Source organism: Rhinichthys klamathensis, unplaced genomic scaffold (genome assembly GCF_029890125.1).
Source record: "Rhinichthys klamathensis goyatoka isolate OS25496 unplaced genomic scaffold, OSU_Roscu_1.1 h1tg000098l_1, whole genome shotgun sequence".
Taxonomy (NCBI): domain Eukaryota; kingdom Metazoa; phylum Chordata; class Actinopteri; order Cypriniformes; family Leuciscidae; genus Rhinichthys; species Rhinichthys klamathensis.
Window position 1 is genome coordinate 7,487,785 of NW_026606637.1, and position 15,753 is coordinate 7,503,537.

Here is a 15,753-nt window from a genome sequence, read left to right on the forward strand (position 1 = left end):
TTGCTTCATAAGTAGCACTGGCACACAACAACCCTTTATCTACCATTAGCAGTCATTTACAGTCAAATTGATGAGCAATTCCCTGGATTTAACAAAAATACTGTGCGGAGAAATCATGCAGCCAACCAGAGGATGAGGGTCTCACACTATCACTCATGTCTTACACCTTTCTCACACACAGGCAGGCGTCACATCTTGGACACTCAGGCAAGATCATCTGACACATCTCCAGCCCTGGAGACTACAGCAACCAACAAGCCACAAAAATGAGATCTCAGACTGTGGAAAAGATTGCTTGTAAACGTTGCATTATAAGCTAATAACGACCAAACAGGCATGCAAAATGTGTGCTGTGTGAACAGCTGAAATGCATCTGAATACGCCTTTTTCTGTATGTGGCTCTTTTTACACACTTGGCAGCAGAAGTCATTTGTAAAATTCTCTGCCGCACCATTAAGCACAGTGAGCAGACTCCGGGGATAATCGTGAGATTTTCTTCGCGGCTTCTCCTCCAGGACCGCAACACTGGAATTAACTGCTCAGCGTTCCACCATAGCCATCTTGTTCTGGATTTTAAAGCGCTGCTATGATGGTCTCAGAGTAATAAATCTCAGATCAGCCTGAAATCAAATAAGATTTCAAGCATGGCTAACTGTCTCTATCCCTGTGGCGGACGCATCTGGGTGTCGAGCTAAACGCCATTACCTTGAGCTGATGGGGCAGCCAGGCGATTGATATATTCTGACAGCGCGAGGCGAGTGAGCCGTTGTGCGATTTATCAAGAAGCATGTCTTTCTGCTGTCAATAGCTGACTGGCGTGTCAGTACCAAAAGGGAAGACATTTTGTGACTCTGAGGGAACTCGGTTGATTGCGACGACAATGAGTGCACTGAGGGTAGGCCTGTCAATGTAACGTGTTAATTTGGTGAGATTAGTTATATTTAATAAAATATATATGTGCTAAAAATAAAGCAAGCCCTTTGACCCAGAGGTAAAATCTTTTACAGGATTTTTTACAGAGAGCAACAGCATGAGTATGGACTCTTTGTGGCTCTTTTTTCAAATCTTTAAAAAACAATTTGGAAGCCACACAAATGTCTATTCAATGCTTTTTGCCTGTCACAATAACGTAATGACTTAAATTATCATCATTTTTATGTATTTAATTGATTATTTACATTAATAATCAAGTCACAACACTAATCAAGTGACATAAAGAATGGAACAGTCTATATATGTATATATATATATATATATATGTGTGTGTGTGTGTGTGTGTGTGTGTGTGTGTGTGTGTGTGTGTATGTGTATAGAATGATGTATATATATATATATATATATAGAATAGAATATATATTATCCTATTCATATACAGTATATTGTATAGGAATACTGTAAAAAAAATCCCAGCTCAAAAATTTCTAGTGACTGGTCACATCTAAATTGTTCAATTGGGCCAATTGAAAAATTTAGATGTGACCAGTCACTAGAAAATTTTGAGTGGGGGGGTTAGAAATGTTTTACAGTGTGTATATATATATATATATAATATGTGTCATATATAATATGACACTGTATATAAATAGTAATATATATATATATTCTATACTTGATCCTTCTGAAATCATTCTAATATGCTGATTTGCAGCTCAAGTAACATTTCTTAATATTATCAATGTTGAAAACAGTTGTGCTGCTTAATATTTTTGTGAAAATTGTGATAACTTTTCCCCCAGGATTCTTTGATTAATAGTTTATATAATCTTTTGTAACATCATAAATGTATTTACTGTCACTTTTAATCAATTTAATGCATCCTTGCAGAATAAAAATGATTAGTTTCTTCTTCTTTTTTTAAACAGAACCCAAAAATTTCAACAATAGTGTATAGGGTTCAGACAAGCTAAAATAGATCATGCAATATTATAATAATACTAATACTGATCATTTGAAATGAGTTAGAACAAAGTTTCCAGATCATAACAGCATTCCTCTTTAATAAGCACTATGCAGAAATGTTTTCTTCCTAGTTGCTGTATTGCACCTTGTTTTCAATCTGTCCATCCATAGTTTTTTCCTAAATGAAAATAAGATATTCTGCATGCGAGTTTCACACAATAACACCTCAGGTTCAGCGTTTTAAGAAAGAACATGCAGTAACAGACGAATGTCTAGATGTCCATGACAGAAGAAAATGTGCAGCGTGACACAAAATGAAACTAACAACCTTTCTAACAAGAACACCCATAACGTACTACCTGAGGCCAGCTGACATGTTCCACAACCACACACACACACCTCCTTTACTCAGGCCCAGCCCGTTCTCATCCTTTGGCGTCATACATGTGACGCTTTGTACATTTCGTTGAAATCTTACGCACATGGCATCCTTTAGCATCAATATGAGACGCAGAAACCAAGGCGTCATACAGGTGACGCTCGTCTAAATCCAACGCACATGGCATCGTTTAGCGTGAATATGAGACGCAGATCCCAAGGCGTCATAACCGTACCCTACCCCAGACCTAAACCTACCCATAACAGTGCGTGTTATATAGACGCTAAAGGATGCCATGTGCATAAGATTTCGACGAAATGTCATATGGCATCACCTATATGACGCCAAAGGATGAGAATGCGTTGTCAGGCCAGGTAATAAATAGCTCCAGGTTAGCTGTTGTTTTTAATTGGATGTGTCAAGTGTCATCACAAGCTTGAACAATGTTGCATGGACGTTTATACTTGTGTGTTTAATCTTCATGTCGTGAGTATAAGACAAACCAAAGCACAGCTCACATAACACAAATGAGGTCTCAGAGTGGGTGGCCTTTGGCTCCAGGCGACTCACTTTGACACACTGTACTGTATATGGATGCTGAATCAATGTGTCGAAAATGGCCACAACTGGCTCGTGTAGGCATGCAGGTATGTTGGCGAATGTGTGTGTACTCATTAAATGCAACGCGCATTGGGACTTTGTTGGCCTTCGGTGTTGGCTATATAAGGGCCTATTACAGCAGACAGGAACAAAGGCAGGCGCTTGCACGCTATTGTCTCTATTTACCTGCAAGCATGGGCAAGCATGACAGGACACACAAGACAAGAAAAAGTGGTTGTTAGTTATAGTGTCTGGTTTCAGTGTCAACCATCAGTCAACGGCCCTTGCCTCGTTTGGGTGAGATTCAGACCATCCATTCCCATTAGTGTCCATGTTTCCGCAGGAGAACTTTACAAATGACCCATTACTGCTTCTCATTCAGACACAAGAGGGGTTATTCCTGTGAATGCATTTATAGAGCTTCAGAGCCACCATGTGGCCACAAGTGGCACTGCAATGAAGAACTTGCTTTTCAAGGTAAAAATGTGGCAGAGGCTATTCTTTTTAAATCCCAAAGTTATTAAGATACTATTTACACACACACACACACACATATATATATATATAAAGTCTAGTATAATATGTAATATAATAAAGTACATATAGCATATGTTTGTATAAATATATTTTTTTTATATAATCAAATACATAAGAATATATAAAAAATACAAAAGAAAAACTTCATATCTTTGAGCAGCCATTACATCAGTCTGCGGTGTCACATGATGCTGATTTGGTGCAAAAAAAAAACGTTTCTTATTATTATTATCTATCATGCTTGGGCTGCGTGAGCCACGATCAGGAAGACCAAGAAGACGGATCACGATTAAACTATTTATTTATGAACAAGACACGTACCAAACATAAGCAAGCTTTAGAACTGAAACTAGGGAGACTAAATACACAGGGAGAGTGATGATGACTGTGATGAGGATGATGACGGGTAACAGGTGAAACTGATTCACAAGAAAACACATGCTGCACAAACACAGAAGGCAAAACAAAGTCCAAGACAGGTGTCACAGTGACATTATCACAGTTTAAAACCGATTCATATTTGTGTGTAAACCATGATACTTTTTCAGGATTCAGGATAAATAGAAGATTCAAAAGAACAGCATTTATTGATATATAAATGTTTTGTAACATTTTTACTGTCACTTTTGGTCAATTGAATGCATCCTTGCTGAATAAAAGCTTCTACGGTAGCTAACCGTAACTTAACCGCTAACGGTAGTGATGATATAAAACATTTTTTATAATACATTAAAATATGATCTATACTATTATGCAACATTTAAATATACAACATATAGGGTATTTAGAGCTTTTTTAATAATAGAGCTTTTTATTGGCTATGGTCACCTGTGTGAAAATTCAAATCACAAATATTTTTTATTTCAAAAATAAAATAGCTACACCATGTGACCACTCAGTGCAAAAAGTCACTCTGAAACTTGCCCTGACAAAGGAGTAATGAATCACAAAAAGTGTTGTGCATTTTTGCCCACATTTCTCCCTTTTCTTTTGTTTTCCTCAAAATATTCAATTTCACAACAAACAATTTTCCTCAATTAGCAAGAGTCTCTCTTCAAATTAAGGATAGGGCTTAAACCAAATTAAACCAGGGATGACATCCACTTATGAAATGTGAAAACTTTGGTGACCTTCACAACACCCTTCTGCTGTAATTAGCACAGTGCTGATTAAAAACACCTCCGTTAGAAAAGTAACCTCTTCTCCCCATCAAAATGAAAAGTAACATCATCAGTCAGACCGGCTCGAGATGCTGGTGGCATTTCTGTCTCAGCCAAAAGGTCACCTTGCATTACAGTAGCAACAACTAAACAAAGAGAAGTCGTAATTAAAGAAAGTGTGATAATTATCTGGAGCAACGCTGACATTGGGGAAGGACTTTGCATAATATGAATGATTCAGCGAAAGAGCCTGGAGTCTGACCTTTTGGCATGCTAAAATATTTATGTACTGCTGGTCACTTCTTCACCATGAGGGAAGCTTTCATGAATTATGCAAATCAGAATTAGTTAGCTCGTGGGTGTCAATTAGCGTGGGGAAGTGGACATTATTTTAGTTACCCTCGTTTTTTTTTTTTTTTACAAAGATGTGTGTGTGTGTGTGTGTGTGTGTGTGTGTGTGTACAGAGGCATGCAGAGGTGTAAAGAGCTTATTACCTGACCATTTAAGATTAATACAGTCATTACTAAATTGTCCCTTCGCTTAAAACTCTTTACTGCAGAGGCATGAACTCTAATGAAGAGAGTGACTTTGCTGCTGTCCGTTTTAATGTTACTGCAGGGCAGGAGCACTATCATATAAATATGATACGGATGCAAACGACCCGCTTTTAATCTCCTGAACAGGACAGCACCGGAAATAACTGTAATTATGTGTTTGTATTAGAGGTCAAGCCTTGTTAAATGTCTTTTATGGGCTGAAAAAAGGGTTCACTGACATCCTCTGTGGTTTACACTCACTGGGTGGACGGAATATGAAGAATTTTTTTTTTCAACACTAATTTTGGAAGAAAAATTATTGTGGAATGGATTTAAACATGATAAAATGGACTGCATTCTCACTGGCACTGTGGTCCAGGTTTTGAAGATTTAAAAGAAGAAATGTGAAGCCTATGATTTTATAAAAGCACTTAAAATTATTCTCCTCTAAAACACACGTATTATATGAGCTGTAAATTTGTTCTTGTCTTTTGTATGAGATGTGGCCTGACTCTTTATTATATATGCTCATGGATATATGTCTTTGACCCCGACAACATTCACATAGAAAATGACATGATTAAAAAGTTATGACAACATATGTTTTTACATTGCTTTAACTCATCATACATATTACAAGTTATACAAGATTCAGCTCGTTTTTTAAGTCAGTTTAATGTAATTTAAGTTGAAATGACTTAAACATCCAAGTTGACTGTACTTTTTTACAGTACAATGAGTACATCCATAATAAAGAAAAATAAAGGAAAAAACATGATCAACAATTATTGACATTATCTATAAATATTATTAGTATTATAAGCATTATTTCTGTAAAAAATACTTTGAAACAATCTATTGTGAAAAGTACTATACAAACAAACTTGAATTTAATTTAATTTTTCAATAAACCGATCAACAATAAGATAACAGATCTATTCAAACATATATTATATATATTTTTATTGCTCTATGCGGCCATGCTTCCAGATGTCAAACTTTCAAATTCAGAATCACTGAATGATTGACAGATGACAGAATCATCAAAAAAGAAGAATCATTTACTATCATTGTTTTTTTTTTTTTTGTGGCATTCCATCATGGCAACGAAATTGTAAAATTGCTTATAACTTTACACAGAAAAGGTTAGTAAGTTATTTTTATTCACACTAAAGTCATCTTAACATGCACATTATTTACATATTGTGACTATACTTTAAACAGTGAGTATTTTAATATTTACAAATTGGCCCTATTCACTTCCATTGTAAGTGCCTCACTGTAAGCGCCTCACTGTAAGTGGAAATACATTTTTGTGTTTATCAACATTATGCCACAAATGCTGTGTATTTAGCGTAACTTGTTCCCGAAATATTTGTTTAATCAACAAAAACACAAGTGGCATGAGATGAACTTGTGAATGATTCTAAGTATCAATGATCAGTCTGCTTTGGACTTGCAGTGTGAGAGTAAATCAGACGATCTGCCATGTGTTCATAAATACATATTCTCCTGTAATTAAGCCAATGCGGCATTGGCATACCTGTGTGTCCCCGCAGACTCCGTGTCCCCGCAGAAGCCGACCGGCACGAGCACATTACCAAGGTGACGAAGAGTGCGACCTGCAACGGCCACACTGACCGCTCCCACAGCTGCATCTACAGAGAGACCAGCACAAAGAGAGAGAGAGAAAGAGAGCATTGAAAAGTCTACACATAAGTCACAGTCTGCCTCAAGGTTGTGAGAATACGTCAACAGTGTTACCTTTCTGTCCTGTGTTCTCTGATCACTCTCTTCCCTGTAAGCCAGCCATGTCTCCTGCTCTGTCTTCTCCTTCTTCCTCAAACAATATTCAGATCCTGAGAAGACAGAAGGAAGAAGGAGAGGGATGAGGTCAAGTGAAGAAAGAAGCAGTACATGTGTTTCTTCAACTATGGGCACTTCTGGTCTTCAGGGTATTGCGATTTGAAACTCCTCTGAAATACACTTTTCAAACTCACTAGTTCATTTAATTTGTCTACTAATAATGGATGTACTGTACATGCATGACAAGAGAACTATGTCATTTTGAAGGGGGTTTTTTTTCATAATGAGAAAATGTAATTTCCTCCACATCTTAAATCACTGACTCAAATTGCTGACACTGTTGTTTTGCTAACAACACTAATTCCATAGATAAAATTGTATTCATCGTAAATACAAACAATTGGACAATATTGTCATACTTTTTTACATAATTTAACAAAATCAAATGATTGATTAGTGATGCACAATAAAAAATATTTTGTTGACCAGTGCTATTTTCCTTGATTTTTCTTTGTATCCTTCAGACATCAAATATCATTTAACATTTATTATTTTTGATATTTTATACCATGCCCTTCACTGACATTGTTGTCTATTTAAGTACACTAACTTCTGATGTAACTTACACCATAACTGAGAAACAGTTGTAATTTGTGGAAAAAATTATATTTATTTATTATTATTATATTTTCTTCATTATCATTTTTTTCTCTCCATTATTGTGTTTGGTGTAAAACTATGCCCTATATAACAACGCGTTTGTTTTGTCAGTGGATGTGGTTAACATGTTAGGAAAATTATATTCTACAGTATGGTGAATTGTTGATGAATGATACTTAATTGAAAGTTTATGTTTTGTGATTTTAGATATCAAACATGTTTAATATTTAGCATTGATCAAACTTGATTGATTATGATGTCAACATAGAATTAATTGTTTAAATAGTGTATGGAGATTTTGGAATCTAAATGTTTGTGTTTTTCCTCTGTGTGTAAAATAAAATAACAAAAAACAATTCTGAGTGCAAATCACAGTTGAATTTGGGGACAGAAAATATGAAATTTTTAAAATAAATGGCCCACATAACAGCAGAACTGATATATAGTTGTATTTCGTTTAAAAAAAAAGCCATTTCCACACAATATATATTGAAATGATTTATGATTGTCTCACTTTGTAACCAACATAAATGTAATAAAGTATTAATATCCATCATAAAACTATTAATTAAGACTGCAAGTGTGGGTCTAGGGTCTAACATCACATAAAAAGCATTTGAAGCAAAAAAAATTATTAGGGGCATAAGGGCATAATATGTTTTTCAAAAATGTTATGAGACCTTCATATAACAAAATAAAAAAAGTATTTGCTAGTTTTAATTAAAAGCAAACCCTAGGCCCTAAAAGCTCCCTTTGTTAAAGAAATACCAACATATATGTGAGAAAATAAAAACAAGAATATGGTAATGGAACAGCGCTAATGAAATGTGAGATTGAAAGGAAAGAAATAAAAAAGGCCTGAGATGAGGTGTAAGGTCTGAGAAGGGAGAGAGGAATAAAAGTACTGATGGAGCGGAGCAACAGAGAAACAGAGATGGGATGAGCAAAAGAAGGGCAGCTTCAGAGAGGGATATCCATCCACCCTCAGGGTCCGATGCAACCCCTGTTCTTCAAAGGCAACCCCGCACACGCACACAGGCGCTGAGGCCACAGAGATGGGACTGATATATTGTTTACTGTAGTTCACCTACCCCCGGGCTCAAAGTGATCTCACAACCTCATCACACACTCACAGAGACCACCGATATTGCAACTTCAATCACATACACATGCATTCATTTTCTCTTTTTCTCTGCTTCTTTCATATAGACATGCCAATACACATATGCACATGCGCAGTGAATGTGTCCATAAAAAAAGTTGCTGAGAGCATAAACGACCAAGTCAAAGTCCTGTTTGACTCTTTTACCTTGATAGTCCGAAGAGAATTACAAAATGAATACTGTTTATTTTATTACAATTACACACTACTCCCAGCTTTTGTGTGTGTGTGTGTGTGTGTGTGTGTGTGTGAGAGAGTGTGTGTGTGTGTGTGTGTGTGTGTGTGTGTGTGTGTGTGTGTGTGTGTGTGTGTGTGTGTGTGTGTGTGTGTGTGTGTGTGTGTGTGTGTGTGTGTGTGTGTGTGTGTGTGTGTGTGTGTGTGTGTGTGTGTGTGTGTGTGTGTGTGTGTGTGTGTGTGTGCTTAACTATATTTTGGGGACAAATTTGTACCCAGAAGTGACCAAAGGCTGACAAAATCTCCAAAAACGTCCTCCTTTGTAAAACTGGTATAAAAATAAAGTAATTAAAGGCTTTTAAAAAATGTAGTTTTCATCTTGAATTTGAAAGTTTTGTGTGATGGGTTAGGTTTAGGGGTAGTGTTAGTGGAGGGGCATAGAATATGTACAGCATAAAAACCATTACGTCTAAGGAAAGCCCCCATTTAGATAGCTAAATAAACGTGTGTGCGCGGCGCGCGCATGTGTGTGTGTGTGTGTGTGTGTGTGTGCCTAGTTGTCATAAAAATATGTTTATTACTATTATTATTATTACTTGCATATGACTTTTCTAGAGATTTCCCCCATAGATCTAAATGATGTCACTCTGTCCCCTTGTGGATAGACTGAGAATTGCTTTGAATGAAAATGAACTCATGAAAGGAGACCTCATCCAGCATTAGCTTGTGTGTGTGTGTGTGTGTGTGTGTGTGTGTGTGTGTGTGTGTGTGTGTGTGTGTGTGTGTGTGTGTGTGTGTGTGTGTGTGTGTGTGTGTGTGTGTGTGTGTGTGTGTGTGTGTGTGTGTGTGTGTGTGTGTGCGTGCGTGTGTGTGACTGATGATTAGACATGCTAAGACACAGGCAACAGCACATTGTCCATTCTCTTTACACAGACAGACACACAACAGCATTACTAACAGCTTTGTATTCTGATACATTCATTAGCGAAACCCATAACAGAGTGCATTAGGACACACACACAAAAGCTGACTACGCACCTTTACACACATACATAAACTGCCGTCCACAGTCATGACATAGTAAATCATCCTGTTATCTTCACACCATTCTTCTGCACAACAACTCTAATTGCCCTAAACTCATGCAAATGCACCTGTATTTTGCCCACAGGCGAAAGTGTGTGTGTGGTATTTATTAGTGTATTAACTGAAGGACTCTTCACCAGAACAGACCGAGGTGATCATTACGTGAAGTGGGACGGTCTGCGTAGGAAGGTCTGTCAGGAGATTGCTTTGATTTGCATTTGGCTTAACCTTAATGACAAACACAAAGCCATGCACACACTCAGACGCGCACAACCGCGCTTCATTGACATGCAGAGGCTCAAAAACACCTCAGACTAAGATAAAGAACTGTGCCCTGCATTTAATGTCCGCATCTCCTGCCCGGATTTCAGCATTAAGTATAAACACACATGCAGGTGAGGTGACACGTCGCGGCACACATCCCAAGGTGGAATACTTGGCCCGTTTTCCTGTCGAAAATAAAGCACAGACCCGACTGTCCATACCTGCAAGACTGAGTCATTTAAATTGACCAGTGAATTGTGAATTGAGTTTCCGAGTCTCTCAAAAACGGGGTGCACTGAAATGAAATGGACTCCAATATTACATGCCTGGCTGGCTGATGATAATAAAACCCTTTTAGACTGCTTGGCATATCAGACTTGCAATAGCATGAATAACTAATTGAGGAAAGAACTATTGGTTTGTTGATAACTGCTTGTTTACCTATTACTAATGTGACAAGCAAATTGGAAGGAAAGAGTAAAATCGGTTTAAAAATAATTATTTGGAATGTTAAACTGGCTGAATTTTCTGTAGAATTTAATTTCACCTAAAAGACATTATATGCTAGATAGCATAATAATTTTATGCTAATGAAAACTAAGCTGAAAAAAACAGCCTGTTCAATGATTTGTACTTTCTTTAAAGTGATAATTCTGTCATTTACTCACCCTCGTGTTGTTCCAAACCTGTATTACTTTCTTTCTTCTGATATTTTAAAGAATGTTGGTAACTAAACAGTTTTGGTGACCAGTGACTTCCATTGGACAAATATATATATATATATATATATATACACACTAAGACATATCTCAAAATATCTCCTTTTACGTTGCACAGAAGAAAGATAGTCATAGAGTTTTAGAACGACACGAGGGTATGTAAATGATGATACCATTTCACATCTTATAGGTTTTGAGATAAAAAAAAAAAAGTAAATGTTGTACTATCTGTTTGATCAATAGACCTTAGTCAGATAGACGGCATATGAAATTTTACAAGGATTAAAAAATGAGGCTGTGAGGGATAGACTTGTGGCCTTTACAATGCCATGCACTGTATAAAGGTCTAGATCATAATTTTCCAACCCCAACTTTTTTGTTTTATGGCGTTTTTGTCTTCTAAAAGGCATTTAGAAAGATATTTTGTCAGCTGAACAATTGGCACCCTGACTGTAGGGGCACATTAGCAACATGGTCTTTTGTCTCAATAGTGTAGTGACGTATGAAGCACAGCTCACACCAAAGTCACTTTCAAACCAACCCTATTTCTGTTGAACATGTTGTGACATCTTGTTTCACCCTCATGCGAAACTCTTAATCGAGTGAAATTCACCATGCAGTGGTAATTGTGACCTCACTTTAAGGTCTATAGCAAAGTAGATAACAGTATAACACTATATGGCGCTATATACGGACAAAAAGATGGATACACCCCAGATTTACAATGATGCTTGAGAATTTATGACTATGATGGGTGGGTCAGGATTCTCAAACAAACAGTGAAAAGCACACTAGAGCAGCTGTGTTTACAAGTTTTGGGGAAATCAACCTGCTGATGGCTTACTATAACTTAAATATATTAAAAAGACGGACAGTTCACCCAAAAATGAAAATACTATCATCATTACCTTTCCCTCATATCCTTCCAAACCTGTATGACTCACTTTCTTCTTTATAAACTCAATGCAATGGCAATACTTTGAAACTCAAGAGAGTCGGCCAACATAAATGTATGTTGCTGATTGATCGTTTTCAAATTGCTTCAATGATTTTTGGTGAAAGTCTTTGCTCATACTGTGCTCTGCCAGCCAGTGCTTTATACTCCATAGTAGGTAACAAAATACACCTATACATTCATTTGCCAAAAGCCTTTAAAACACTAGAAAAAGCTAGTAAAATGTTCTACCATTTCTGCCACCTACTGGACAGGTGTATAAAGCGCACATTTCTTTATAAGTGAATATTTTAATAAATGACCTCCTTTCGTGTGCAATAATGTCATAAGGCTTCAGAAAGACATGAGAATAAGCAAATTAAGACAGATTTTTCTTTTTTGAGTGAACTATTTATTTAAGCTGTATAATAAAGTATGACACCCTTTGGCTTTAACTAATTGACTTTTTGCCCTACTTTAAACAGACATTATAATCTAGTATTACAATCTTATTTTGAATTTTTAAGCTTCGCCCAAATGTAACATTTTCCTGTACCCAAAGGAACAACGTACATATGTAAATAGATTAAGATTATGCTTGTCCTTCCACAATATTGTCTTATTTTATGCCACAGGGTAATACTGTACATGTGTAAGTTGGACTTAGAGATACAATGTGTTTTAAAAAAGTCATCAACTTCCTGTGGTTCTGTCAACTTCCTCATGCCCTGTCACTCCCTCGCTCATTTTAGCTCTCTCTCTTTCACAAACACACACACACACACACACAAGCCATTTGCAACAACAGACTTGATCCTAAATACACCATTTCATGCTCCGGGACTCAAACAGAGCAGAAAAATGAATCCCTGCAAAACAACTCTATCTTTCCGACGAGAGGCCCCGCCGAAAATGAGCCCAAACGGCGAGAGGGCCAACAGAAGTTCTTAAAAGCATCTCGGATTTCTGGGAAAATGCACAATATTGAAATGCGGTGGGAGGCCGAGGCCACCCGTGCATTTATCTGGCTTTTCACTGAAACATTTCCAGCCTGCTGCATTCCCACGTCTCCAGGCAATATCAGTGCGTGCGTTTATGTGCACAAGCAACTGCGGGGAAGCTCGCAGTAAAGCTCCGACAGCCAATCCGAATGGACACAGGGAGTTTCCGCACTGCTGACCCTGCCGTATCTGTGTGCTTGCAGATGAGTACATCAGCTCTCACTCAGCCGATATTACTGGAGATAAACAGGCAATTTCACCACCCTGCAAAGCATCTCATTTCAATATGTATTTACAAGTTTGTGTGTGTGTCTGTGTGCGTGCATGCGTGTGTGTGTGTGTGTGTGTGTGTATGTTTGTGTGTGTGTGTAGCACTGGAGCTGTGAGAGATGTCCCTTCTAAGTTTAATCTACAAGACGGCAAGACTATATACATGTACATTTACCATTTACCTTTAACACATTGACACATTTACCCTTTTACACACTAAAGCGCACACACATGTAGAAGAAACATCATGACCATGCAATTTGCCCAATCAGATTTTGAATGCAACTTCCAAAAAAATCACAAGTTGACCCTTACATAATCGGATATATAGTAAAAAGTATGCAAATTTGGCGTGCTGTCCGAAGGGAGGGCTCCGAGCTCGTAATTTGGCCAGAACCCAGAGTACTTCCCCCATCCCTGGTTGGGATAGAAAATAGTTAAGCGTGAGGAGTTGGGGTAAAGGAGGGATGCTGGAAAATTGTTGTGGAACAGAGTAAAGTCGGAGATATGTATGTATATATATATATAGTATTTTGACAGTATTTGCTAATTATAAACTGTATATAAGAGTTCAGAATTTGAACTTGAACACTGTTTTGCGACTAGACTATTGAGTTGAGGAAATACTCATTTCTGTTTGTTTAATTAGTGTTGTTGTTTTTTCGGATTCAGGAGGAACAGTGCGGTTTTCGTCCAGGCCGTGGAACACTGGACCAGCTCTATACCCTCTACAGGGTGCTGGAGGGTTCATGGGAGTTTGCCCAACCAGTCCACATGTGCTTTGTGGATTTGGAGAAGGCATTCGACTGTGTCCCCCGAGGCGGCCTGTGGAGGGTGCTCCGGGAGTATGGGGTCCCGGGTCCTTTGCTAAGGGCTGTCCGGTCCCTGTATGACCGAAGCAGGAGCTTGGTTCGCATTGCCGGTAGTAAGTCAGACTTCTTCCCGGTGCATGTTGGACTCCGGCAGGGCTGCCCTTCTCGCCGGTTCTGTTCATAATTTTTATGGCCAGAATTTCTAGGCGCAGCCAGGGGCCGGAGGGTGTCGGGTTTGGGGACCACGCGATTTCGTCTCTGCTCTTTGCGGATGATGTTGTCGTGTTGGCCCCTTCACACCGGGACCTTCAGCATGCACTGGGACGGTTTGTAGCCGAGTGTGAAGCGGGTGGGATGAGAATCAGCACCTCCAAATCCGAGGCCATGGTCCTCAGTCGGAAAAGGGCGGCTTGCTCACTTCAGGTTGGTGGAGAGATGCTTCCTCAAGTGGAGGAGTTTAAGTATCTTGGGGTTTTGTTCACGAGTGAGGGAAGGATGGAACGGGAGATTGACAGACGGATCGGTGCAGCTTCTGCAGTAATGCGGTCGATGTACCGGTCTGTTGTGGTGAAGAAGGAGCTGAGCCGTAAGGCAAAGCTCTCGATTTACCGGTCAATCTACGTTCCTACTCTCACCTATGGTCATGAGCTTTGGGTCATGACCGAAAGGACAAGATCCCGGATACAGGCGGCCGAAATGAGCTTTCTCCGCAGGGTGGCTGGGCGATCCCTTAGAGATAGGGTGAGAAGCTCGGTCACTCGGGAGGAGCTCAGAGTAGAGCCGCTGCTCCTCCACATCGAGAGGGGTCAGCTGAGGTGGCTCGGGCATCTGTTTCAGATGCCTCCTGGACGCCTTCCCGGGGAGGTGTTCCGGGCACGTCCCACTGGGAGGAGACCCCGGGGAAGACCTAGGACACGCTGGAGAGACTATGTCTCCCGGCTGGCCTGGGAACGCCTCGGTGTCCCCCCGGAAGAGCTGGAGGAAGTGTCTAGGGAGAGGGAAGTCTGGGCATCTCTGCTTAGACCGCTGCCCCCGCGACCCGGCCCCGGATAAGCGGAAGATGGATGGATGGATGGATGTTGTTTTTTTTACCATGTCTCTCAGGCCTAAAACGTGCATGAGTCCACTGATTTTTTATGTATTTAAAAATGTATTAAACATATTAACATATTAATTGTAACTTGATTGGCTCATGCCTTGTGACAAATGCATGTGTAAGAGATGTAAGTGTTGTGATTCCTGTCTTGTGTTCCCCTGGTCATATGTGGACTTTTATGTAATTTTCTGTTTTGACATCATGGTTTGTAGTCCTTTTGTAGTTTTTCTTGTTGATTAGTCCTGATTGTTGCCAGGTGTGTATTGTTTGCCAGTCTCTCCTTGTGTGTATATACCCCAGTGTTTCTCATGGTCTTTGTCTGGTGTTGTCCTTAGTGGATGTATTGTGTGAGTCTTTTCAAATCTGTTTCCCTGTTTAGCCTCTGGTTTGAATTTTCTGTTTTTGCTCAGTGTTTGGATTTACCCTTTGCCCTGTATAGGATTTATTTGGGGGTTTTATCATTGTTTTATCATTAAAGACTTACTTACTGCCATAATTTCTGAATGACCACAAGTAACAGAAGGAAAATTTCACCATGTGTCTTCCCAAAAACAATATTTGTAAGCAGGTGTGCTTCAGGTATAAAAATCTGTATCTAAGCAAATCTCCACTGTCAGCTCTACAGCTTTTTTTTATCTTTAGCTTCAAGCCCAAGGG

The 15,753-nt window shown here is 38.8% G+C and overlaps 1 protein-coding gene across 1 annotated transcript in view; it reads right to left on the minus strand.

The window, feature by feature from the left end:
* tafa4b (TAFA chemokine like family member 4b) overlaps positions 1-6,801 on the minus strand; it is a 58,793-nt gene extending 51,992 nt beyond the window's left edge. Inside the window, exon 1 of the mRNA XM_056252829.1 lies at positions 6,656-6,801. Within this exon, the coding sequence (XP_056108804.1) occupies positions 6,656-6,770 (115 nt within the window). The 5' untranslated portion in view covers positions 6,771-6,801. The remainder of the gene's footprint in view (positions 1-6,655) is intronic.
* Positions 6,802-15,753: the final 8,952 nt, after the last annotated feature.